At 48.8% G+C, this 27718-nt stretch overlaps 1 protein-coding gene across 12 annotated transcripts in view; it reads right to left on the bottom strand.

The window, feature by feature from the left end:
• Positions 1-27718, bottom strand: part of ATP2B4 (ATPase plasma membrane Ca2+ transporting 4) — a 111006-nt gene that overhangs the window by 30866 nt on the left and 52422 nt on the right. For 7 of the 12 annotated variants that reach the window (XM_069545143.1, XM_069545147.1, XM_069545135.1 and 4 more), the window contains exons 2-8: positions 22156-22551; positions 9682-9879; positions 7347-7604; positions 6743-6868; positions 6163-6288; positions 3159-3194; positions 1269-1430 (exon numbers count right to left, since the gene is read on the bottom strand). In XM_069545143.1, the coding sequence (XP_069401244.1) occupies positions 1269-1430; positions 3159-3194; positions 6163-6288; positions 6743-6868; positions 7347-7604; positions 9682-9879; positions 22156-22348 (1099 nt within the window). In that variant the 5' untranslated portion in view covers positions 22349-22551. Of the gene's footprint in view, positions 1-1268; positions 1431-3158; positions 3195-6162; positions 6289-6742; positions 6869-7346; positions 7605-9681; positions 9880-10685; positions 10791-22155; positions 22800-27718 lie in introns of those variants that run through there. The other 5 variants (XM_069545138.1, XM_069545140.1, XM_069545146.1 and 2 more) reach the window with 3 other exon arrangements.

Genomic DNA, 27718 nt, shown 5'->3' with positions numbered 1-27718 from the left:
AGGACAAGCAAGGCATCGAGCGAGGGTGCACACTTTAGGAAGGCCTTCACTCTCAGGGTAGTGCATTCCCTTGCTTCCTTCTGGTCCTTGGCCTCGCTTGATGTGGGAAGTACACAGAGACCAGTGACAGCCCTCAGTGGCCTGTTCTCCCTAAAGAATAAGGTGGGGATTAGGAGCACAGCAGGAGGCCTGAGGCAGGCAGTGTTTAATGCTTCAAACCTGTGTGCCAGGCTCCATGATTTGATTTCATACTTCAGTTTCTCTTGTTCATCTATTGTCTCTTTGCAAGGGGTGTCATGGTGTCAAAATTAGCTGGGTACTGGAGCTGAATGACCAGGCCAGGCTGACGCTCTGTCAACTCTGTGATGCTCACAATGTTCTCTGTTTGTTTGCACTGTCCAATAGGGAGCCACTGGCCACATGTGGTGACCAACCACTTGAAACAGGCTGATGTGACCGAGCAGCTGAATGCTCAAGTGGATCGCCGCAGGTTCCTGCTTCTCACTGTGCTCAGCAGAGCAGCAGCGCGGGCCCCACCCAGGGGCTTGTTAGGAACACAGGTCCCACCCAGACTGCTTGAGTCAGAATCTGCAGCGTAACAAGGTCCCAGAACAGCACACGGAGAGATGCATTGGGCTAGACTCTAGTGAACACAGGGGGCTGTCGGGAAGTAAACAGCGGGAGCAGACTGCTTGGAGGGATACCCGCTGAGGGAGCAGTCTTCCTTTCACTGCCTCTTCCAGCTCCGTCCCTCCCCTCACCCTCCCCATCACCCTCTCCAGAGTCAGGCATGGAGAAGCTGTTTCCTCTCCTGATGCACAGGAGTACCTTTAGTGACCTCTGCTCTGCAAAGCCCCTCTTTAATCATTGTCTTCCTTTGCCTTCCAGTCCTCATTTTGAACTCATTGCTCTGTGCCTGGCCATTCCTAAGCTAGAGAATTGCTCCCAGCCAACAGCAGCCTTCTCTACCCTTCAGGAATTTTCAAGCCAATACTTGAGCAGGTGAGTAGTTATAAAAGTCTTCTTCTTGCTAATGTTAATCTCCCACTTGTTTTGGGCCTTTAACTCTAAATAGAAAGACATGTCTCTCTGCTAAAGCCAAGGGTCCAACAGTCACAGGGAAGGACACAGATTCTTGAACTGCACCAGCCACTTGGAATTTTCGGCTCCTTCCTGCCAGACCTGGTTGGTACAGACAGGAGGTAATCAAAGTGGCGAGGACCCAGAGGAAGACTGACGGACACACTGAGAAGGCCCCACCTACTCACCAGCTTTCCCAATCTGGACGGCCAGGCGGGTCAGCTTGCCCTGCAGCACGGACTTCTCCTTTTTGGGCAGCTTGGCGGCCTTCTTCTCCTTTTCCTCACTGTCGATCCCCTCCTGGCTGTTGAGTGGCTGGATTTCCAAGGCCACTCCATCTTGGGTCTTTGCTAGGGTGCACACACAAAGAGGACAGGTCAGCAGGCAAGGCAGCAGCCCTGAGTAGTAGCAAGGGGAAACTAACACGCCCCTTTGTCTGTTTCTGGAACACACCTTGGACCTCTGGCATCAGATCTGACCTCCCTCACCCCATGCCAGACAGGGAGCTTGACCTTCTCTTAGGGCCTTGGGAAGGGTATCTTAACAACTGGAGGTGAAATGGATGGCTCTCCTCTTCAGTGGCAGCTTCCTGGCACTGTCTCAGAGCCCTGAGCCAGGTTTCTTCTCGCAAGAAGATTTGTCCTGCCACTCGGTGCTATTACCAACAGCCATCCTTCCTGGAATTCAGTGCTTAAAACAGTGAGTCTTTACTGCAGAAAGGGGCTGAAGGGGAAGGTTGGTAAATGTTCCTAGAGCATAAGGGTCTTGTTTAGCTGCTAAGTCGTGTCCAACTCTTTTGTGACCCCATGGACTGCAGCCCACCAGGATCCTCTGTCCATGGGATTTCCCAGGCAAGAATGCTGGAGTGGGTTGCCATTTTCCTTTCCAGGAGATCTTCCCGACCCAGGGATCAAACCTGCATCTCGTGCATTGGCAGGCAGTTTCTTTACCTCTGAGCCACATGGGAAACACATTAGGGTCTTAGCTGGCTCTTTGAAAGGTTCCCCTCTCTCTCTACATAGATATAGATTTTCATGGAAGAAACCCAGAGCCCAGACACAGGGTATTTTCCAGTTCCCTCTTATATTAGTTGAGCCATAGGGGAAGGAAATCGCCTTTCTCCCCTGTCTGATGAAGGTAGGGAGGTACAGAGTACCTTTCCCTAAGGAAAGAAGTTGGTATCAGGGACTCTCTGGAACAAGAGAAGGCAGAGATAAAGACAGACATAGAAATCCATTTTACTTTAAAAAGAAGAGTTAAAGAGATCTGAAATTTAAGAATTACTTTTTGTTGAGTCCTGGTTTTCCAACGTGATGTCTTTATTTCTAAAATCCACTATGATGCGGGTTATGAAAGGAAAAAAGGCTCCAGGAGCTGTCTCAAGAGAGCAGTTCCTGCTGGCCCCCAGCACCCCTCCAGCTTCACCCTGCAGAGCTCTGCTCCTTTGCTTAGGTGCCCTTCCTGAGAGATTGTCTCTGCTGTCAGACTCACAAATAAGACAGAGACAGGATGTAAACACAACCACCAAAAAAGAAACACACATCAGATTAGGAAGAAGAAAACAGACTGGAGAGAAGAAAGAAGTGGGGGCAGAGGTTACAGAGAAAGGGCTCTCTGCACCCCAGAGAAGACTAGCTGAGAAGGCATCTAGATGGGAAGACGGCACCAAAAGAGGAAGAAGAGGGTGCAGGGACTGCCCATCCCAACCCCTTCCCCCATAAGGACCCTGCACACTTCCAACCCAGAGACTAAGGGTCCTTGCTCTTTAACTCTGACCAAGGGCAATGAAGCAAGGTCAGCACCCTGGGAAGAGCAGATCACCACACAGGCTTCCCGAGAGAAATCTTGACAGGAGGCCCCTTGAGCTAACAGCAGAGGGTGCTGCATCCCACCTTAGATTGGGTTTGGCAGCTTGGGACCACCCCCAGATCTCTGCACCGTCCTCAGGATGAGGCATCTCGGCCACAGGAGCAGCTAACAGACTTATGGAGAGGAACAGGGGGAAGGCAGATGGCCTGGAAAGGTCTGGTTTGAGTGTGGGCAGGTAGAGATGGTAAATGAGTGAGTGGAAAGGTTACCTTTGTTGCGATTTTCAGGGACTCCTTGTTTTTTACCTGTTTGAACAAGAAAGAAAAAAATGGGGTGGGGACCCAAAATGACTATTCAGAGATCAGATATCCAATTTGCCGGTCCTGGTCAGAGCCTAAAAGGGTGACAGCAAAGGGTCTGAGTTGCAGCCAAGGGGGTGTAAAGGAAGCTCACACCTCTGTTTATCCCCATTTTTATTAGAGGCTCTCACAAATCCCTGGGGTATGGACCAGGCCACTCATGGAGGGGCGTGCACACTCCCTCCTGAGCTGCTTTCTCCTGGAGCACGGCTGCTGTTGGGAGGTGCTTCTGGCTTGAGTCAAACCACTTGGAGAAATGGGGTGGGGCTTAGGGAGTGAGAGGTCTGAACTGTTTCTGCCTGGTAGCAAAGGCCACGCAAGGTGCCTCCGTGTCAGCTCACCAGCACCAGGCAAGCCTCCTCCTTACTCACTCTGAAGGCAGCTGCAGAAACAGGCTGGTTCCTAACTGAATGAGCTTTGTTGCCTTTTCATTAACTGCCCTTCCCTAAACAGCCCAAGATGCACCTCCAGCCAAATGGTACAAATCCTTTTCTTCTCCAAGACAAGGAACGCTTAGGGAAAGGTGCACATTTGGTTTGTTATCTTTCTGCCTTCTGTTTTTCCTTCTTTCAGGAACAGTTCAGTTCAGTTGCTCAGTCGTGTGCAACTCTTTGCAACCCCATGAACCGCAGCACACCAGGCCTTCCCGTCCATCACCAACTCCCGGAGTCCACCTTAACCCATGTCCACTGAGTCGGTGATGCCATCCAACCATCTCATCCTCTGTTGTCCCCTTCTCCTCCCACCCTCAATCTTTCCCAGCATCAGGGTCCTTTCCAATGAGTCAGCTCTTCGCATCAGGTGGCCAAAGTATTGGAGTTTCAGCTTCAACATCAGTCCTTCCAATGAACACCCAGGACTGATCTCTTCTAGGATGGACTGGTTGGATCTCCAAGGGACTCTCAAGAGTCTTCTCCAACACCACAGTTCAAAAGCATCAATTCTTTGGTGCTCAGCTTTCTTTATAGTCCAACTCTCACATCCATACATGACCACTGGAAAAACCATAGCCTTGACTAGACGGACCTTTGTTGGCAGTGATGTCTCTGCTTTTGAATATGCTGTCTAGGTTGGTCATAACTTTCCTTCCAAGGAGTAAGCATCTTTTAATTTCATTGCTGCAATTACCATCTGCAGTGATTTTGGAGCCCAGAAAAATAAAGTCAGCCATTATTTCCACTGTTTCCCCATCTATTTGCCATGAAGTGATGGGACCAGATGCCATGATCTTCGTTTTCTGAGTGTTGAGCTTTAAGCCAACTTTTAACTCTCCTCTTTCACTTTCATCAAGAGGCCCTTTAGTTCTTCTTCACTTTCTGCCATAAGGGTGGTGTCATCTGCATATCTGAGGTTATTGATATTTCTCCCAGCAATCTTGATTCCAGCTTGTACTTCTTCCGGCCCAGCGTTTCACATGATGTACTCTGCATATAAGTTAAATAAGCAGGGTGACAATACACAGCCTTGATGTACTCCTTTTCCTATTTGGAACCAGTCTGTTGTTCCATGTCCAGTTCTAACTGTTGCTTCCTGACCTGCATACAGATTTCTCAAGAGGCAGGTCAGGTGGTCTGGTATTGCCATCTCTTTCAGAATTTTCCACAGTTTATTGTGATCCACACAGTCAAAGACTTTGGGATAATCAATAAAGCAGAAAGAGATGTTTTTCTGGAATTCTCTTGCTTTTTTGATGATCCAGTGGATGCTGGCAATTTGATTTCTGGTTCCTCTACCTTTTCTAAAACCAGCTTGAACATCTGGAAGTTCATGGTTCACATATTGCTGAAGCCTGGCTTGGAGAATTTTGAGCATTACTTTACTAGCGTGTGAGATGAGTGCAACTGTGTGGTAGTTTGAGCATTCTTTGGCATTGCCTTTCTTTGGGATTGGAATGAAAACTGACCTTTTCCAGTCCTTTGACCACTGCTGAGTTTTCCAAATTTGCTGGCATATTGAGTGCAGCACTTTGACAGCATCAGCTTTCAGGATTTGAAAGAGTTCAACTGGAATTCTATCACCTCCACTAGCTTTGTTCGTACTGATGCTTCCTAAGGCCCACTTCGCATCCCAGGATGTCTGGCTGTAGGTGAGTGATCACACCATCATGATTATCTGGGTCGTGAAGATCTTGTTTGTATAGTTCTTCTGTGTATTCTTGCCACCTCTTCTTAATATCTTCTGCTTCTGTTAGGTCCATAACATTTCTGTCCTTTATCGAGCCCATCTTTGCATGAAATGTTCCTTTGGTATCTCTAATTTTCTTGAAGAGATCTTTAGTCTTTCCCATTCTATTGTTTTCCTCTATTTCTTTGTATTGATTGCTGAGGAAGGCTTTCTTATCTCTCCTCGCTATTCTTTGGAACTCTGCATTCAAATGGGCATATCTTTCCTCTTCTCCTTTGCTTTCCACTTCTCTTTTGTTCTCGCTTTCAGGAACAAATGAATGGCAAAGACAGGGCTAACTTTGAGGCAGACATTCCCTCTCTGTTCCCACCCTTCTGGCTGTATCTCTCTTCCTGCTCACAGTTTCAGCAGGAAACCAGTTTCTTCTCCTGGATAGTTTCCCTTAGCCTTGTTGGTTCGTATAACCCCCTGTGTCCGAGGAAGAAAGTGGCGAGGGCTGGAGCCAGAGCACACCGCCGGCCCGTTTGCACAGGCCTTCCACCTCATTGTCTTACAGCCACCAGTAAACGCAGGAACCAGTGCAACCTGACCGCTGAGCAGAGCTGGATCTGGTCTCCATTACAGCACCGTGGGCAGTCAGGGAGGAAACCGTCAGCTAAAGAAGGGGTTTGGAGATCTGTCCTCGTCATCCTGCAGAGTCTGCCAACCAGGTGTTCCACTGCAGACCAGCTCCCTCTCCTAGTCTGTCTGTGGGGATGGGAGGGGTGAGGCTCTTCTGAAAGCCCCTTACCTTTCTTCTTCTTCTCTTCCTCTTCCCCCTCACTGGCTCCCAAGAGGGTAAAAATTATTCCAGTCTGAGAGTTGATACCCACAGCAGTCACTACCATTCGTCCAGAACCTTCCATTACATGGGTCCCTATATGGGAAAGAAGATGGGAGAAGAGTTTTTCCTTTTTTTTTTTAATACCTGGCCATCCTTTGGTGTGGACACAAACTTGGAAGAGAGCAATCCCTCTTCCTTCCCCTCCTCTGCATGGTGTTATACTTGGCAGATAGTAGGCAAAGATCAAGAGCAAGCGACCCGGGGGGGAAGGAGAACAATGTGTGTAGCGGCTTTGGGGTAAGGCTCCTTTCCCACCACCCACTCCAGCCAGCAGAGCCCTTCGAAGGCTCCTGTAGCATCTGCTCCATGGACAACCTCCGTTAGGTTGCTCAGTATCCTTGTATTCAACCCACTGACACGCTACAGCCCCCGCTGAGCCTTGGGGCAGGAGTCGGGGCACGGTCGGAAGACAGGGCAAGGTCTGGACCGGTCTCTGTGGCTGTGTCTGCGGGGAGGGGGCGGGGGGCTGGTGTCATCAGGGCCTCACCGGAGAGCAGCATGGGGTCCCTCTCCAAGGACTTCTTGACATGGTCCGACTCCCCCGTCAGAGAGCTCTCGTCAATCTTGAGGTCGTTGCCCTGGATCAGGATCCCGTCTGCAGGCAGCAGGTCACCTAGCACACGGCGGTGAAGGGGCGACAGGGAGAGGGCAGGTGAGGACCGTCTGGCCTCGTCTCAGGGCTGCTCCCGGGCCTCCATCTGTAGGCAACAGCCCGGGAGAGCCTGGAGAACCTCTGAAAGACAGCTTCAGATCTGACAACCTGCGATAAAACTCTGCTCTGGGTATTATAAATTCAAACGGTTCCTGATCCCCAAACACCTTCCCATGGCCTGAATATTACCTGCTTGTAGTCTAAGACACACAGGGTACAGTCTGACATCTTTGGCAGGGTCAGTTACTGCTTTCTTTGAATTTCTTTTCCATAACCTCCTTAAACTCTAACCTAGAAGCTAACACAATTTGGGGTCTTACCTTTTTGGGTCCTCAGCAATCCCCAGCCCCCTTATGCCAAAGGACTAGCCCTCTGATAGGGAGGGTGGCACAGGTGTAAGAAACAGAGCTAAAAGAGAAAAGAACCACAGAGCTCTCACCGTATTTGATTTGGGCAATGTCACCCACCACAATCTCAGCCACAGGGAGCTGAATGATGTGCCCATTCCGGATAACGGAGAACTTCTGCTCCTTCTCGATGCGGTTCTGCAGCCCCCGGAATTGCTTCTCCTTGCTCCAGTCATTGAAGGCAGTCACGAGCACGACGATGATCACCGAGAATAAGATGGCTGCGCCCTCAATCCAGCCAGCTTCCGCCTCCCCTTCGTCTTCTGGGCTACTGACGGCTAGACCACACTCTAGCCCAGGGAAAGGAGAGAAAGGGTCACCGAGGGGCCTCTGCTGGCATTAAAAATGGGGGATGTGCTCCTGTAACTCCCCAGAACAGAAAGCCAGGGGAAGAGAAGAACAGAAAACTCGGGAAAAATAGCTATCCTGAGGATAGCAGAAGACGGCAGGATTGGGCATCATCTCGTCACCAATATAACTACTTATGTTTACCCAAAAAAGGCATATGACTAAACAGCATGGACCATGTCAGTGAAAACTACAGGCAAGACGCATATAGAGGCCTTACGACCCCCAGCACGGCAGCTCCCACTGCTATTTCCCGTGACGCCCAGCGTGGGGGATGGGGGAACTTTGGGGTGCATGGCCTTGTTGGTTTAGTGAGGGCAGAGGATTCATAACATTCTGAATAGGATTTACTGGGAAAGGCAGGGAAGACCCTGGAATCAGGATGCGTTGGAAGAATAGCTTACTCCTTATGTTTCAGTTTCCTTTGGAGAACTCACTCAGATAACGGGGTGGGGGCGGGCACACACACAACACTTAAGCTATGAGGTTGGTGCAAAAGTAATTGCAGCTTTTGCACTGTTGAAATTTGCCATTTGCTACTGGAATATGTTCTTAATAAATGTGGTTATGTTATACATCATTTTAATGTGCATTTCTTGCTGTATTTATTTTTTTTCTAAAGACATTTCTTGCTGTTTATTTTATACTAAGACTCTGGGAATGATGTTAGACAAGAAGGAAATGCGAGTGATTTTCTTATTTGAGTTCAAAATGGGTCGTGAAGCAGTGGACACGACTTGCAACATCAGTAACAGCTGGCACAGGAACTGCTAATGAACCTGCAGGGCAGTGGTGGTTCAACAGGGAAATGAGAGCCTTGAGGACGAGGAATGGAGCGGCCGGCCACCGGAAGCTGACAACGACCGACTGAGAGCCGTCGCTGGAGCCGATCCTCTTACACCTAAACAAGAAGTTGCTGAGGAACTTCCGTTGACCATTCTACGGTCGTTTGGCACGTGAAGCAAACTGGAAAGGTGAAAAAGCTCGGTAAGCGGGAGCCTCGTGAGCTTACCGAAAGCAAAAAAATCGTCATCCTGAAGTGTCATCTTCTCTCATCCTACAAAACAACAGCGAACCATTTCTCAATTGGGTTGGGATGTGAGGCAAAAAGCGGATTTTACACGACAACTGGCGATGACCAGCTCAGTGACTGGACTGAGAAGACGTGCCAAAGCACTTCCCAAAGTCAAATTTCCATCCAAAAAAGGCCCTGGTCACTGTCTGGTGGTCTGCTGCCGGCCTGATCCACTGAACTTTTCTGAATCCCAGAGAAACCATTACATCTGAGAAGTATGCTCAGCAAATCAATGCAATGCACCAGGAACTCCTACGCCCGCAGCTGGCACTGGTCAACAGAAAGGGCCCAATGCTTCTCCACAGCAGTACCCAACGGCAGGCCACACAATCAACACTTCAAAAGCTGAACGAATTGGGCCACAGAGTTTTGCCTCATCCACCATATTCACCTGTTCAAAGCTCAGTCCTGTCCGACTCTTAGTGACCCCAAGGACCGTAGCTCTCCAGGCTCTTCTGTCCATGGGATTCTCCAGGCAAGAATACTGGAGCGGGTTGCTATTTCCTTCTCCAGGGCATCTTCCTGACCCAGGGATCGAACCCCAGTCTCCTGCGTTGCAGGAAGACTCTTTACCATCTGAGCCACCAGGGAAGGCCATATTCACCTGACCTCTCGCCAACTGACTACTTTTTCAAGCATCTCGACATTTTGCAGGGAAAATGCTTCCACAACCCTAAGGATGGAGAAAAATGCTTTCCCAGAGTGTGTCGGATCCTGAAACACGGATTTTTACACTACAGGAATAAACAAACGTTTCTCATTGGCAAAAATGTGTTCATTGTAATGGTTCCTATTAAAACTAGTTATGTTTTAAAATTCACGGTCTGAAACTGCAATTATATTTGCACCAACCTAATAAAGTTTGTCAACAAATACTGCGTGCTTTTCAGTGACAGTGGAAAGAACCCAGAAGAGAGTCACGCTTGTCTGTTCAAGGTACTCACGTTCATTTTCTCCCCCCGGGGGGCGGTAAAAGGACAGGACCAGGGAGATGATGGCTGCGATCTCCAGGATGATGAGCGTGACGTCCTGAAGGGCTTCCCACACCAACTCCAAGAAGGTCTTGGGCTTTTTGGGGGGAATCAGGTTCTGTCCAAACACTTGTTTACGTTTCTCCAGATCTGCAGGGTTCCCAGACAGGCCTGAAAGAGAGACAGGAGTGGAGTGAGTGAGCAACAAAAGAGTGGAAGCGCTGAATGACAGAGGAGGGCAGTTAAAAGAGCCCTTTAAAGAGGATCCCTTGCTTCCCAATCTGCCCAAATATGAGATCCAATTAGGGTGACCAACCCCCCTCATTTTCCCCAGACTCAGCAGGTGTGAAATGGGGGCAAACCAAGACAAGCTGGTCACAGGGGCCGCTCACTCCTCTTGGTCTCCAGGGTAAGCTAACCCAGACCTACAACTTCATCTCTTCCTCACTGAGTTTGCACCAGGCTTCAGCCCTAAGAGTACCTTAAAATGTTTCCTGAGACACAGAATTTTCCTCTTATATTAACATGTAAATGCTGTCCATGATTTAAAAGCAGAGGTGGCTTCTACCTACTGGCTCACACAAAAAAGCCATAAAGAATAAGCTATTGGCTCAAGGTCATGCTAGGAGGCTAGGAGACAGAGCCCAACCAATTGTCCTGATTCCAAATTCCAGAGGTTTCAGGACATGAAGAGGATACAGACTTCATGAGACTCCAGCTTCGGGCATCCGCTTTAGGCACACAGAGCCATCCCATTCCGTCATACACAGAGGCACACACACACACACACACACACACACACACATATCTTTAGGAGGTACTACTGTTCTACTGAGAACTACGCACTTGGAGATGTACTAAGTGCTACGAGTACTGCTTCTTTCGGAGTGAATAGAGAGAGAACAGTGGAGGTGCGAGCGCTGAGTCAGTCCGTGAGCATCGGCGCGCCCTCCACGACCACACGTGTGCTTACATACCTGTGTGAGTGTGCACACAGAGTCCAGCCACGTCCCCAGAGGGAGTAAGAGGCAGAATCATTCCCAGAGTCCTAGGCTCTTCTCAGGGGCCCAAGGGGGGTCACACTTTAAGGAAAGAGGAGAACGCATACAATTCAAATTAATGCCAGGGGGCATTTTTCAAGTTGCTTATGCAACTTGATTAGCGAACAGCCTCGGTTTGGCACTGGTCGTTGGCTGAACTGCTTAATGGGTTCCCCAAAGGTAGGGTGAGGCAACATTTGTCTTGAAAAAAGATCAGCAGTGAGGAGGGTTAGAATCAGAGGATGGAAGCACTTAACAAGGCTTTACCCAGAGGCACCGGGACGAGGAGATGCCTGGAAGCTGCAAGGCAAGGACGGGCTACTGATGCCAAGGACCTCACACCTCTTCACACTGAAGGGCTGGTCCGCTGGAGGGGAGGGGGACACAGCGGCCGGCAGACTTCTATGTCCACTGAATACGACCCAAGGGCCTGACTTTAAACGGCAAAGAAAGAGAGGTGGGTTAGAACAAAGGAAGACATTCGGACAGGGATTTTGAAAATGGGAAAATCTGTACCCAAGGGAGTACTGTTTGCAGGGTCCATTCCTCCACCCTAAAGACGAAAACCATCAGGACAGGTATCGAAATCTACCTGGGCACCCTGCCTGGAGGTAAAGCAGGGGTGTGAACTGGCACCCACGATCGCGGAGTGGGGACTGGAGACCGCTTCCTTCCACCTGCTAGCGCTCAGCAGAGAGAAGCAGGAAGCTGGTTCAGGAAGTAGAGCCTGATGTTCTTATCCAGGGCCTCCTGCCTCCTTGGGGCCAAGAGCAAGAGCTGAGAGGCACAGCAGAACTCTGCAGGGGAACGGGTGGGCGGGGCGGGGGGTTGGCCAAAGCACTGGAAGCAACACGGGCTGCTTGCCAGAGGCTCCCTGCCCCCACCACTCTGAGTGGTTGGTTCTCAGCAGGCAAGAAACGCCAGAGCCTGGGAAAGGAGTGTCCCTGGGCAGGGCATCTTGATCCCCAGGCGGGCAGAGGCAGAGTTGCTAGGGAACAGGGCCGTGCGGCGTGTTTCTCCCAGGGACCTGAGATAACACGTGTGTGCCAACTTGGAACTGCTGGACGGCTAGGCCTGCCCTTGAGAAACAGGAGTCCTGATAGCTTGTTAATCTAGCTGGGATGTTTCTTAAAAAAACAGGATTCATGACGTAAAGGGAGGACATGCTACTCACTCCATAAGAAGGGTGAGCAGACAACTATGAGGGCAAATCAACACATCAGAATCAGAAGGTTATCACATGCCAATAGTTCAACGGAGGCCAAAAGGGCAAAAGACTCAACACCAGTCTAGCTAAAAGAGCTTCCCTGGTGGCTCAGATGCTAAAGAATCTGTCTGCAATGCAGGAGACCTGGGTTCGATCCCTGGGTTGGGAAGATCCCTGGAGAAGAGAATGGCAACCCACTTCAGTCTTCCTGCCTGGAGAATCCCATGGACAGCAGAGCCTGGCGGGCTACAGTCCATGAGGTCGCAAAGAGCTGGACACGACTGAGCGACTAACACTTTCACTTCCACCGAGGTAACCCTGCCTGACTCTGGTCTCATGTTAATGCCTCGCAATCATCCTTGACTCCTCTCGCTCTCGCTCTCGCTCTCGCGCTCTCGCTCTCTCGTCTACAATACCCATTTAGTCAGAAAATTCATCATCTCCACCTTCAAAATACATCCAGGTCGCCCTCACTTCTCATCTCCCACTGCTCGCGTGCTGCTTTAAGCCCTGGCCGTCTCTCAGCTGGACACGGCGACCGTCCCACAGGCCTGCTGCTTCCAGCCTTAGCTTTCTGCCCTCGGTGTCCTCTCGGTCCAGAATGGCCTCTTCCAACCCCCCATGGCACTCATCTGCCCTTTTACGTAGGCCCCCTTCGTGAGCACCCAGTTCCCCACCTGTGGAGTGCTACCATTTCCGCCTTGTTCACCGAGATCCCGCCAAGCTAGCCTTCCTGCGATTCTCTGTGTGCACCAGACAGGTTTCCATTGCAGGGTCCCTGCACATGCTGTTTTCTTTCTCAGATTTCCCTTCCCTAGTTAGGGCTTGTCCTTTCACTTCCTTCAGGTCTGTGGACAAAGGCCCTAACCCTGACCAACGTATTTCACGTGGAGTCTCTGCCCCAGCACATGGGATCCCCTTGGCCTGCTCAGCTGTTTCCCTCCTCAGGTCTTCTCCTGGAACAGGTTATTGGATACATTTGTTCCACATTTGTTTATCTCCCTCTACAAGGCCAGGGCTTTTGTCTTTGTTCCTTAGGTCTAATGCCGTGCCGGACATGTACACAAATTCGTTGAATGAACTGCATGAGTAACAGGTATTACTGTGAACATTTAAGTGATGGCAGTTGTGCCAGGCACATTTGTGTCTTCTCACCGAAGCCGCAAGGCCCTGTGCGGCAGCAGCTATTAACCCCGTGTCACATACAAGCCACCTGAGGCCTAGACAGGTTTGGTACCTACTCAGGTAAGTATGTGGCAGTCTGTAGCTGCTCCACAAGCAGCAGCTGGATTCCAGCTCACACACAGAGGGGCTGGGGCATGGAGGCAGCTGTGCTCAGCTGAGGCTCATTTTGCTGTGACTAACCTTTCCTACTCGGCCTAGGACTTTCCAGATTTCATCACTGAAGCGCCCGTCTCCTGGGACAACCCGTCAGCTCCAGGCAAACAGGAATGGTGGGCCAGCCTTCTTCAGTTACCTCAGGGCGGGCCCTCTCGCCGCTTTTCTCTGCACCTCTAGACAAATCAGCCTTGTTCCTACTCTTGATTTACAATTGGCGTCAATTAGTCCTGTCTGTTTCCTGTCCTCAGGGATGGCGACACCAGGTCTGTCAGAGTCCAACCTATGAATTTTATATTCAATAAAAGTTTCATTATTGGCCTTATTTTGGACCCAAGCAAACAAGACAAGACACATTATGGAAAACAAAAGAGGTCAGGCCTTGCTCTTACCTAGATGCTCTCAAAGTCACACATTTACTCCCTTTGCATTTTCTCTCACCTCTCTGCTCCACCTTAAGTCACCGTCAGCTCTTAAATAGAAGTCCCCCTAAGAAATCAAATGGCCCCAGGATCCTCTGGCAGGGAGGGGCAGTGTGGGGCTGCTAGCAGGTGGCCTTGGGAATGAATCCTCTCTGACATGCAGGATCGCACAGGAGAACCATGTGGGACTGGGAGCTCCACCAACCCCCAATGTGGGCCTTTCCATTCCAATTCTTCCAGCCCCCGAGAGGCTCTCAGGCCTTGATCTCAGCAGCTGTGATTTCATATAAATACTTGCCCAGGCCAGAAGGGGGTTTTAGTTCCTCATCTTCACAGCTGCTTCTCAGGTACACTGCTTCCCAAAGTGGGGAAGGAGGACTTGGCAGCAAGAGAATGCGGGAAACTGGAAAGGGGTTTCCCCTAGAAATACATCAAGAAAATAAGCAGAAACCGTGTCCGACAAAAAGTCTCGCCCAAACTGGGAGTACCTCTGGTCCTCAGCCAGATTTAGCACATGAGCTGGGAAAGGGGACAAGAATGTCGGCCTGGGAAGTCACCGCCCGCACCCCAGGCTGGGGACTCACAGGGCCCCTGCCCGGCTGGAGGAGACAGAATGGGCGGCGGTGGAAAATCTGTGTCTGCTCTGAGCCCTGCGGGCCGCGGCTTGGGAGGAGGAGCGGCAGCCCAGCCCCTCGTGGCCTGGCTCCAGTGGGAAGGAGGGAAGGGCCGGGCCGGCTTCCCCACGGAGGCCGAGGACTGTCGGCAGAAGCACCCCTTATCAGAGCCAGCGCAGAGAGGGTGCGGCCAGGTCCCACATCAGGAGGGACTTCCCAGCTGTGTGGGCGATGACACCTTGCCCAGGGGAGAGCAGAATCTTCTGCTGCACAGACAGTACCAGGGAGAGGTTTCTCTGGGTTGCTTAGAAGCCAATCCTATTTGGTTCATGAGAACAGACATCAGAATATCTTTCAAGTCCTACCTTAAAACCCTGGATTAGGGGGTAAAAGAGAAGTGAAAGTGTTGGTCACCCAGTCGTGTTTGACCCTTTGTGACCCCATGGACTGTAGCCCACCAGGCTCCTCTGTCCATGGGATTCTCCAGGCAAGGACACTGGAGTGGGTTGCCATGCCCTCCTCCAGGGGATCTTCCCGACCCAGGGACTGAACCCAGGTCTCCTCCATGGCCGGCAGATGCTTTACTGTCTGAGCCACAAGGGAAACCAAGAGGGAAGAGCAGCTGAAAGTCAACACGAGGACTGAAAGGCTTCAGCCAGCTCCTGTGCCAAGCCGCTGCCACTGCTCTCAGGGGTCGGAGCATTTCCTGCTTCTGCATCTCCCACTTCTCACACCCGCAGCTTGGAGACGCGCTCTGTGCCTGTGGCCTTCCTGCCCCTAGAGGGAAGGCAGCTCCCCTAAAGTCACAGCAAGAGGTGACGGACTGAGAAGAGAATGGCCCTTTCCTCACTCTCGATCCCAAAGCCTGCCCTTGGTGGACAGCTTTGTCCGGGGGTGTGTCTTTCTGTCTGGTCCTCCGCTATGCACCTTTTGTGAACTCTCCGACTCTGGCACAGAGAAGAGAGAGCTGCCCAGAGTGCCCTCCTTACCCTCTGCTCAGTTGCCCTCTCCCCGGCTGTGTGTTCATCTGCCCCTCTGGTATCACACCCCCAGTGCTCACACCTTGGAGCTAAATAAGAAGAGTGAAAGCCCCACTTCCAAGGGCAGACGCAACATCTGCCTTGGCTGAAGAAGGAATGCCATCTTTTTTCCCACCCCCAGCTGACATTCAGAGCAAGGCAACCGCAAGGTTCAAGGAAAAACAAAACTTGCAAGAGACTCTGCAGAGCTGCCAAACGAATGGAGCACCAAAGGTCCTAGGCCTGGGAGAAGCGGGGAGGGTTCTCGGGTTCAGAAGACGCAGCGACTCTCCCTGCCTCCAGGATTCCCTATCCCCTGCTTGGCAGCATTATGCCAGCTAAGCCAGAATCCCCGCTCCAGGCAAGGAGGAGCTGGCTAGGAAAGAATTCCGACAGCCTGGAGTTGGCCTGGGAAAGCGCAGGCCTGCGGCTGCCATGCACCCTTGGCCTAATTCAGCCCTAGGCGCATAATTCAAAGCAGACAAGGAACTCCCAGGAGCAACATGGAATCCCCTGCAGGGTGGGCGGGGCTCAGCAAGGGCACTCTTTCTCTCCTGTCTTTCTCAACCATCTACCATCCAGCTGTTGGTGCTGCTTCCTGTAGGTTTTGGGAAACCTCCACCCCTCTACCACGTACTAAGTGTTTCTTTCTTGAAGCTCCTGGACTTGCCTCAGCTATCCTCATAGCAGTGTAGCTGCTCTCGGGCTGTTTGAGCTGGTTTGCTCCTTTCTCCTCCCTCAAAGATAATGAGGTGGATGAAACTGGAGCCTATTATACAGAGTGAAGTAAGCCAGAAAGAAAAACACCAGTACAGTATACTAACGCATATATATGGAATTTAGAAAGATGGTAATGATAACCCTGCATGTGAGACAGCAAAAGAGACACAGATGTATAGAACAGTCTTTTGGACTCTGTGGGAGAGGGAGAGGGTGGGATGATTTGGGAGAATGGCATTGAAACATGTATAACATCACATATGAAACGAATCGCCAGTCCAGGTTTGATGCATGATACTGGATGCTTGGGGCTGGTGCACTGGGATGACCCAGAGGGATGGTACGGGGAGGAAGGAGGGCGGGGGGTTCAGGATGGGGAACACGTGTACACCTGTGGCGGATTAATGTTGATGTATGGCAAAACCAATACAATATAATAAAGTAATTAACCTCCAATTAAAAAAAAGAAAAAAAGAGAGTCTTCTGCTATGAGTCTCTCTCATACCTTAAACTTAATATATCCACCCAAAGTGTGATGGGCAGAGAGGACCACAGACTGTTCATCTTGGCAGGCATGCCCATGTGACTGGTTTCTAGGGTAATTTACTTGACATCTTCAAGGTGATGGCTACGGGGCAGAGGGCATAAGGAGAGAGGCAGCTTAGCCGTGCTTCTAAGCTGAGCTGGATGGACTCCTAAAAGCGGACTGCTCATGAGTCTGAGCAAGCTCTGGGAGCTGGTGATGGACAGGGAGGCCTGGTGGGCTGCAATCCATGGGGTTGCAGAGTCGGACACGACTGAGCAACTGAACTGAACTAACTGAAAAGTGGATTTTCTGAAACAGACTAATTTTCTATAACAGACTAATAAACAGACTAGAGATAGGGAGGAAAATCTCAGAGAAACCAGTTACCCATTTTCCTCTCACATCCATTCTATCCCATCTCCACTTGCCAATTTCTTTATACACCCCCTGGCAATATTAACGTTCTCCGAGGCAGTGGTCTCTAAACAGGAGGCATGCGTTCATCTGTTGCAGCGTGGGAAAGGTACTAGAATTTTTTGGATTACTTCACCCATTCCTATTTCTTGCAGAGTCTACTATGTAAACGATATTAGTGTTAGAAGTACTAACAGTAACACAGCAGCATGTAGTTGAACGTTTCCTGGGGCTACGTGTGCAATTTTCTCCCAGACTGACAATGCTACTAGAAATTTCAATCTGCTGCACTGAGGAAGAGCCCAACCTCAGCACGTCCCAGCTTTTGGAGAAACAGTTCGTGGTGGGACATACCGCTGGCCTCAAAAGGCGCGGCAACAGAAGCACAGCGGAGATGCCGCTGAGCCCCGGAAGCCGTAGGGAGGCAGGAGATAGTAACTTAAACCCTACAGGCAATGAACCCAAAGTCAAAATCTGGGCTGTCTCAAAGCAGTTTCTTTCCCCTTCCTGACATTTACTCCCCAAAGAACCCCAACTCCCAAAACCTAGTAGCTGCTCAACAATTATGCAAGGCAGAGATGCTTGCCTCTTATGCCAGGAACGTTTAGTAAGTGGTAGCAATTACCCTAGAGCACAGCCAGGCCAGAGCTTCCCTAGACAGTCACATGACTGAGGAGTCCTATCTCCAACTCCTAGGCCCACCTGTCCTCCCCTCCAGGTCCCCATAACACCATCATAGCACTATGACACTATTGCTGAAATCGACTTAATCTTTGTGTATTCTCTTAGTGCCTGTCAAGCCCTATGGAAGGAAGACCTGTCCCTGTTGTGTTCACCACTGTGTCCCCACTACCTGCTGGACACTATTTGTTCACTGTCATTAAAAGGAAATTAGAATCCCTGTGTCCTACGGCCAGACCTCAGCTCTGCAGAGGAGAAAAGAAACAGCAGGATGTAGAGGAAAGATGAAACAGAAATTCCCACCAATGTTCTTAGTGATCCAAATTCAATATAAATAGCCTTTAGCTTTCTGCAAGAAGCCCACAGGTAATTATTCAATGTTTAGTCAAGACTCCCCTTCTCTGTCCTTTCTGGTCTGGGCCCAGGTCCCCCAACCCCCGTAACTGTTGGCATAGCGCCTCCTCAGAAAACAGCATGCTTTCTCTGAAGAAGGGTAACACAGCTGAGGACCCACGTGGAAAGGTTCTGTGGGGAAGGAGAATTCATACAACTTTCTATCTGCACCAAAGAATCTCTCATCCAGACCTTCTCTTCTTCCTGCACACCAAGGCAGACTAAGGAAAAGACTTCTTTCTCTCCCTCAGTTCAGTTCAGTCGCTCAGTCGTCTCCCACTCTTGGCGACCCCATGAATCGCAGCACGCCAGGCCTCCCTGTCCATCATCAACTCCCGGAGTTCACTCAGACCCATGTCCATCGAGTCAGTGATGCCATCCAGCCATCTCATCCTCGGTCGTCCCCTTCTCCTGCCCCCAATCCCTCCCAGCATCAGGGTCTTTTCCAATGAGTCAACTCTTGGCATGAGGTGGCCAAAGTACTGGAGTTTCAGCTTTAGCATCACTACTTCCAAAGAACACCCAGGACTGATCTCCTTTAGAATGGACTGATTGGATCTCCTTGCAGTCCAAGGGACTCTCAAGAGTCTTCTCCAACACCACAGTTCAAAAGCATCAATTCTTCGGCGCTCAGCTTTCTCAGTTCAGATTCACATAGGTTTTTCTTGCTCTTGGAAGCCAGGAGATAGCATGGAAAATTAATCAGAAGATAAAAGGCTACCTTCCAGTGGGTATCATCCAGCTCTTTGAGGACTGGAAAAATCTGGGGATGGGGATGGAATCGGGAAGCAAGCGGCAGTGAAAAGAGAGAGAGAAACTGAAATGAGGAAAGGAGCAAACTGAAAAGATCCTATCAGTGCAAAACGCTCAGGTTTTTCTTACTGATAAACCTCAGGCAACACAACCTCTTAGGGCTTCCCCGACGGCTTGGCAGTGAAGAATCTGCCTGCAGTGCAGCAGGTGTGTGTTTGACCCCTGGGTCGGGAAGATTCTCTGGAGGAGGAAATGGCAACTCACTCCAGTATTCTTGCCTGAAAAATTCCACAGACAGAGGAGCCTGGTGCGCTACAGTCCATGGGAGTCAGACACGACTGAACACACACACATACAATGCAACCGCTTACCCAACCAACACAATCACCTCTGCCTCTCTGCTGAGCCTTGTCTGCTCACTGATGAGTGCTGTGGGGGCTGAGCACCTCCATGTCGTCTCAAATGTAACCAGCTCTCAGCCACTGGGGCATCGCCTCTTGTTCCAACTAGTCATTGGACTCAAGGAACACAAGCCAATATTAAATGCATATCAGTATCGGGTCACAGCTAGGCATTCTATCAGGCACCAGAATATAAAACAAACTGCAAAACTCTCTGTGCTTCTGAGAGTCTCTGTGTTGCTGCTCTAGCTGAGGAGGCAGCAGAGCATCAATGGTCTATGAGTCAGAAAACACAAATTATTCCTCAAGTTCTACCCTGTGGTAAGACTTTAGGCAAGTAATTTAATTGTTTTGGTCTGTTGAGATCACTCAACGAGACAGACAAAGAGAGAGAAGTTAAACTATGTTAGTGTCGGAAAAGTTATAAACTGCAAGTTCCATAAGGTCCCTTAGTAGCTATAGTTTAAAACAATCTATCCTAAAGATACTATCAATCCAACAGAAAATAGAGGGGAAGGGCCATATTCTAGGAAACGATCTTCCCAATCTTACGTCACTTTACTTTCCAATCAGCAGAATTCAAGCGCTGGGAAAATCTCTTTATGTTCTTATTGTTAGCCTGCAGGGGCCTACCACAGGTGAGAAAGCTATGCCAGGCTGTCAGGCACGCTAGCGTGGTCTGCTGTGCATTGGCTGGCTTTTTCTGGCACCTGGATACTGACGCTCTTTTCTCAGCCTGTCCAAACAAACCTCTGTCTGGGGAGAGTCCCACGTCATAGCTCTTCTGCGGCTTCTTTTCCTACCCCTTTACTCTTCTCACACGTGAGGCACTGAGGGCTGAAACACTCATGGGAAAGTTGTTCCTGAGAGCCTGCTTCCCAGCTCCAGGACAGCCCAATAGAAAGCTGTAATACTGAAACACATCAGGATACAGGTTTGTGATCCAAGGAAGCAGGGGATGGCAGTGGACAGCTGCGCCGGCGGCACGGGTCCTGGCGTGGCCAGGGTCTGCAGCAGCAGAAGCACCTGACATCAGAAGGCGACTTCCAACCACAGGTCTAAATCTGGGATTGGAAAGAATCTAAGCATTTGACATCTGATTCTGACATGAAAGAATATGTACGTTGGCCTCTGGGAATGGGAGCTCTCTGGGCACTAGAAGCAAACAGCAGCAGCTATGAGAAAGCGTTTGGAAAATTGGGAGGGAAGTCTGATTCTGCTCTTGGAAGTTCCTCAGGTTCCAGTTTATTCGGAGTTTCACCGTGTCAGACAAGCAACTGAGCCAAGGGAAAGAACGGAACAGGAAGAGGGAAAGGAAGATCCTGCTCAAACTCTGACGAGTGTTGCTGAAGTGCTGCATCATCTCAGTGGGAACACAGGAGCAGCCACTGTGGAAGTGGCGAGATAAAGCGATCTAGCTGACAAGAAGCAGGCATTATCCAGAGCGCAGTCTTCAGAGACTGATCAGACGGCAACGGCTGAGCCGCATGGAAGCAGCTCAGCACCGCCGCCCTAAGCAGGCTTCTTCTGACATCAGTGGCGAAGGTGGAGAATGGACAGCGGCGGCAGGCAGCCTGCAGCAGCCTGACAGACAGAATAACACGCTGCACTCCATGGCTCTCATATTCTGGCAAATGTGGGCTCTGTTTTAATGTGAGACAACTAATTTATTGAACACCTATTATGAGAACAAGCATTGTACATACATTATTTAATCCCAATAACTGTACAGACTAAGTATTAATATCGTTTTCAAAAACGAAAATGGTTTCTACTTATGGAGAAGGAGTAAACTATTCAATGTTATTCAGCTAGTAAATGGTAGTACTGAACTCAAAGCCTATGAGATAAGAAAGTGAACTCTAGAAGTACAGAGAACATGTAAGGCAGCTCTCCCTGCTGGTAAAGAAAATAAAACATGGGCAATGTACAGATATATCTAGATAAAAATTTCTCCCTTTTTTCTTTTAATCATAGAGTCTGGACTCCAAGTCACTAATTTATAACACTGGCTAGGGATCAAAACTTCTTAGAACTGGCAAAAAATACGGCTTCCAAGAAAGGGTCAGAAATGGTACACCTCAAGAGGCTGATGGCATCTAAAGGACAAGATCTTTGCTCTATCTCAAGCTACTCAGTCAAGGCCTGCCTGACTGATAGGGCCAAGCAAGGACCCGTAACAGAGACGCTGAAACTAGGCAAAAAGGAGCAAATAAGATTTCTCTAAGTACTATCTCCATTTCAACGAAATAAAATTACCATGGCTCACTGGGCAACTGGGCTGAGCCAGGTAAGCATGAAGCTGGATTTTTCATTTTCTTTAGAGAATAGATTAAGAAGAACTATACTAAAAGTGCATCAGACAGGGTTGAAAAAGTCATCAATAATTTCCTGAAAGAAAACTGAGTAGCCCAAAGATATGGTGGCTAAACTCTCTCCATTTTGATTCACCATCCCGTTTCTAACAGTGTACCATAGAGAAGTACTGCATTAGGTAGACAGACTCATCCACGCTTCTTCCTATTATACTGTAAGATCAGGGTAGGGAAGAATCATATCTTCAACCTTTTGCAATCAAAGACTGATACTGAGTTAGGGACTTGATTAGTTACTGATAAACACACCTCTAACATAAACATTTATAAGAGACATTCCCCCTTCTGTACAGTGATATAGAAAGAGAAGGAAAGAATGATCTTCAGAGAATACCGCAGTCACTAAACCTCATTTCTGGGAGAGAAAGAATGTTTCTCTCCACAGCCTGACATCTTTTCCGTGCTTTGGAGACTGTACTTTGCCCACCAGGCACAGATACAGCAGCAAGGTCTCCAGAACATTGCTTTTCTAGAAGCCGACAGAACAATGTATCTTAACACGGGCTGCCTTCCTCCAATCCCCCACCCCTGGCGTGGCCTTTACCTTCCACAGGGTTGGTTTTCAGCCTACTGCAGAGACTCGTCACTCCTCCGTAGTGGATGTTGATGTGGTCTATTGCGTCACTTGAACGCAGCTCCATCAGCTTCCTCAGGTCCATCACTGTGCAGCCAAACTCCCCTTCACGGCTCTCAAGTATCGAGTTGGCCGGCAAGGTGTGTTCTGTTGGGTTCGTCATTTTGCCTGCTGTTACCAAGCCCCTCAACACAAAATATGTGGACTCTCCCTTCCACTGATTCAGAGTCTCTCGTTTCTCTTCCTCACTTCTTTCTTTCTTCTCTCAGAGTCCAGATGCGAATAAGACCGACTATATCTTGTGCAGGAAGCTTCAGAGCAGCAGCCTGTGGTCCAGGTCCTTTCGTGTGTATGAAGCTTGTAAGCCTGAGGAGGAAGAGGAGGGGGGAACTGAGTGTGAGCCGGACCACGTGTTACGATGACTGGTGTCCCCAGGTGGTGATGGACCAGGGTAGGTAGGTTCCTAGTTTAGACCTTTCCCAGATGGTGGTATAAACAGGATGCGCATGTTACCACAGAGGCAACCTTAGCAACAACCAGCAACTGCAGTGGCAGAGAGGTGGCAGGAGAGGAGAACGAGCAGGGCTCCCTGGAAACCAATGACAACTCGGTCTCTGCAATAAAGATTCAAAGGCAGACATGAAGAAACAATTAGAAGAGCATGGGGTCCAGCACCTGCAAGGACAAGAGGTACTCATCCCAGCACAAGGGTTTAGGTGACAGTTGGTATCTGAGCTGAACGGATAGCTCAGGCCTAAGCTGAGTGCCCTGACTTGGGAGAGGCCCCTTCTTCCCTGGGGGCCCCCCAGCAGCCTGTAAACTCCAGTGTAGAGAAGCAACTTCAGCTACACTCCAGCCTTCACAGCTCACCTCTGCTAAACCAAGCAACACAAACCCTACAGCTTGAGAAGCTTGGAAATAACAGGTTATGTGACCTCTAATGGCTCTCCCTGTCTATTTGGGGGATCTGCAACAGAATGTGTTAGTCTGTTTTAATCTTAGAATGTTTTCGTCTTACCTCTAAGAGGTGAGAAGAGATCAGGAAAGGAGTCCAGACCAGAGTGATCTGGAGGGTAGCCTGCCAGTCTGCCACCCTCCTCCACACCCTTCACCCTGCCACACTCCTAACACACACATGTACAAACCAGGAGGGCAACCCGGGAGAAGATGGCCACATCCCCTGCCGCCCCTCCGAACACTTGGCCTGACACTGTATAGAAATCCTGCAGCCTGACGCAGCTGTCAATAGACCAGGTATGACGTTCAGATCTTGGAGTCTAGAAAGCTCTGGGGAGAAAAGGGTGAGTAAAACGCTCCAGCAGTGGGCGATGCAGGGTGGATACATAACGGGAACAGAAGGACCTCTGAGGAAGAAAGATAAGTTTGAAGCCTGTGAGTATTCAAGTTTCTCTGGGATTGCAGGACTATGACAGCTATCAATTCAGCTAGAGCCTAGGGCCACAGCAAGGTCAGTAGGGGGGGCAAAGTCAGCTTGCGTGTGAGTGACAACGGAGGGTCTCGGCTCAGCAGTTCTCCTCTCGGGAAGCCACGTGTCACCTCACACGTGCTGACTAGGGAGAGAGGGACGGGTGGGAACAGGGAGGATGAAGGAGAGAAAAAGGCTTATCCTAAGCCCTGTTCTCAGCTTCAGGCTAGAGGACCACCACACACCAGCTACTTAAATGCCAAGGGGATTTTTCTGAACGTGGCACCAGAGCATTGAGGGCCCAGCCCTGGTCAGCCCCTCTTTATACATGGATGACATCCTTGCTTCTAGACAACGAACAGCAAGTACAAGGGTCATCAGATAAGGGCTTGACTACTTTATTACTTTTCCAAAAATCACATGTGGCCGAAGTTATTAGATTGATAATTCTAATCCATCCTGTTATTGGTAGATTCCGCAGGGCTGGAGGAGGTTACACCCCTCCCTCTCCCAGGATGCCCGCAGCTTACTTCTTCTACTGTGAATTTTTAGTGCTATCCTGACTTATAAAGGGTTATACAAGCAGCGTTTTGTTGTTATTGCGATTGTTTTTCAAATATCATGCTCCCTTTTTAGGTGTCATTCCTAGGGAACAAGAAGAGAAGCTGAGGCAGTGTATCACACTCCTTTCTATCCTCCTGGCGCCAGGACAGGCAATACCATGGACATTTCTCTCCACTTCAGTTTCTTCTCCAAGCCTGGAAGCAGTGGGAAGGGCTACAGCAGCAAGAAGGCCATTTGACCCTTAAGTGGAACTCCCTAACCTTTGAAGAGGATGTTGAGGGCAGTGCTGATTGACAGCTTAACTGGAAATTATAACCTTTTTTTTTTTTTTAAATTTCTACCACCTACTGCCACGTTTGTTTCATGAAGGCAGAGATTTTTCATGTGTCTTGCTCAGTGCTTTCTCCCCAGTACCCAGACAATGACCTACACAAAGCAGGCATTCAGCTAATTTTTTAGCTGAATAACTCATAGTAGAGTCAGAACCAGATTTACCATCTTCCCAAGACCCTTTTGAGCAAGTCACTTAGCTTTCCTAGAGCTCAGTTTTTTAAGGGCTCAGTTCCTCCCACCTTTTTTTAAAAATATTATTTTTTTAATTTTTTATTTTTATTTTACTTTACAATACTGTATTGGTTTTGCCATACATTGACATGAATCTGCCACGGGTGTACATGAGTTCCCAATCCTGAACCCCCCTCCCACCTCCCACCCCATATCATCTCTCTGGATCATCCCTGTGCACCAGCCCCAAGCACCCTGTATCCTGTATCGAACATAGACTGGCAATTCGTTTCTTACATAATAGTATGCATGTTTCAATGCCATTCCCCCACATCATCCCACCCTCTCTCTCTCCCTCAGAATCCAAAAGTCCGTTCTACACATCTGTGTCTCTTTTGCTGTCTTGCATAGAGGATCATCATTGCCATCTTTCTAAATTCCGTATATATGTGTTAGTATACTGTATTGGTGTTTTTCTTTCTGGCTTACTTCACTCTGTATAATCGGCTCCAGTTTCATCCATCTCATTAGAACTGATTCAAATGTATTCTTTTTAATGGCTGAGTAACACTCCATTGTGTATATGTACCACAGCTTTCTTATCCATTCATCTGCTGATGGACATCTAGGTTGTTTCCATGTCCTGGCTATTATAAACAGTGCTGCGATGAACACTGGGGTACACGTGTCTCTTTCAATTCTGGTTTCCTCGGTGTGTATGCCCAGCAGTGGGATTGCTGGGTCATAAGGCAGTTCTATTTGCAATTTTTTAAGCAATCTCCACACTGTTCTCCATAGTGGCTGTACTAGTTTGCATTCCCACCAACAGTGTAGGAGGGTTCCCTTTTCTCCACACCCTCTCCAGCATTTATTGCTTGCAGACTTTTCCTCCCACCTTTATCTGGGAGAAGAAATTAATAAATGAATGGCATTATAAACAGAAATAGTACCTGGAAATCTTAGATGAAAGATGACCAGTGTCCTGTATAGGACACCTGAGTGATGTGAAAAGGTTAATTTGATCGTAATGAACTTTTGTTATCTAGTCCTTTAAGCAGAAGAGCAATAATCCCCATGTTCCCCTCCATCTTTTCTTGTGAGAGTGAACTCCCTCACCCCCCAAATGAATGGAAAATTCCACACAGCATTATTAGCAATAACCATTAGCTAGGTTATAACCATTAGCAACAACCACTTCATGGATCACAGCCTTGTCGTGGTAAAGGGGCCTCCATAACTGAATGAAGCTGTAAGGGCCACCCAAGACAGACAGGTCACAGTGAAGAGTTCTGACAAAACCTGGTCCACTGGAGGAGGAAATGGCAACCTATTCTAGCATTCCTGCCGCAAAAACCCTATGAACAGTATGAAAAGGCAAAAAGATATAACACGGGAAGATAAGGCCCTCCATGTCAGAGGAAGTCCAATATGCTGCTGGGGAAGAGTGGAGGGCAGTTCTTCATAGCTTCAGGAAGAATGAAGCAGCTAGGCCAAAGGAGAAATGATGCTCAGCTGGGGATGTGTCCGGAGGTGAAAGTAAAGTCCGATGCTGTGAAGAACAATACTGCATAGGAACCTGGAATGTTACACCCATGAATCAAGTTTGAACATGGTCAAACAGGAGATGGTAAGGTTGAACATTAACATCTTAGAAATCAGTGAACTAAAATGGATGGGAATGGGCAAATTTAATTTCGATGACCATTTTATCTCCTACTGTGGGCAAGAATCCCTTAGAAGAAATGGAGTAGCCCTCATAGTCAACAAAAGAGTCTGAAATGCAGTACTTAGGTGCAGCCTCAGAAACAACAGAATGATCTTGGTTCATTTTCAAGGCACACCATTCAACATCAGAGTAATCCAAGTCTATGCCCCAACCACTGATGCTGAAGAAGCTGAAGTTGACTGGTTCTATGAAGACCTACACTATCTTCTAGAACTAACACCAAAAAAAGATGTCCTTTTCATCACAGGGGATTGGAATCCAAAAGTAGGAAGTCAAGAGATACCCAGAGTAACAGGCAAGTTTGGCCTTAGAGTACAATATGAATCATAGCAAAGGCTAACAGAGTTTTGTCAAGAGAATACACTGGTCATAGCAAACACCCTTTTTCAACAATACAACAGATGACTCTACACATGGATGTCACAGGATGGTCAATACCGCAATCAGACTGATCATGTTCTTTGCAGCCAAAGATGGAGAAGCTCTATAAAACAAGACCTGGAGCTGACTGTGGCTCCAATCATGAGCTCCTTATTGCAAATTCCAGGCTTAAATTAATGAAAACACGGAAAACTACTAGGCCATTCATATATGACCTAAATCAAATCTCTTATACAGTGGAGGTGACAAACCAATTCAAGGGATTAGAACTGGTAGACAGAGTGCCTGAAGAACTATGGACAGAGGTCGGTAACACTGTACAGGAGGCAGTGACCAAAACTGTCCCCAAGAAAAAGAAGTGCAAGAAGGCAAAATGGTTGTCTGAGAGGCCTTACAAATAGCTGAGAAAAGTAGGGAAGAGAAAAGCAAAAGAGAAAGAGAAAGATACACCAAACAGAATACAGAGTTCCAAAGGAGAGCAAGGAGAGATAAAAGGGCCTTTTTAAATGAACAGCACCAAGAAATAGAGAAAAGGCAATAGAATGGGGAAGACTAGAGATCGCAAGAACATCAGCAACATCATGCAAGGAGAAGCATGATAAAGAACAGAAACAGTTAAGAACCTAACAGAAGCTAAACAGATTAAAAAGTAGCAAGCATACACTATATAAAAAAGGTCTTAATGATACCCATGATGGTGAGGTCGCTTACCCAGAGCCAGACACCCTGCAGTGTGAAGTCAAGTGGGCCTTAGGAAGCATTACTATGAACAAAGCTAGTGGAGGCAACAGAATACCAGCTGAGCTATCGAAAATCCTAAAAGATGATGCTGTCAAAGTGCTGCCCTCAATATGCCAGCAAATTTGGAAAACAGTGGCCACAGGACCAGAAAAGGTCAGTTTTCATTCCAACCCCAATGAAGGGCAATGCCA

This window comes from Ovis canadensis, chromosome 12 (assembly GCF_042477335.2).
Source record: "Ovis canadensis isolate MfBH-ARS-UI-01 breed Bighorn chromosome 12, ARS-UI_OviCan_v2, whole genome shotgun sequence".
NCBI classification, from domain to species: domain Eukaryota; kingdom Metazoa; phylum Chordata; class Mammalia; order Artiodactyla; family Bovidae; genus Ovis; species Ovis canadensis.
Note: the sequence above shows the minus strand (reverse complement) of the source record. Positions and strands in the feature narration are given on the sequence as shown.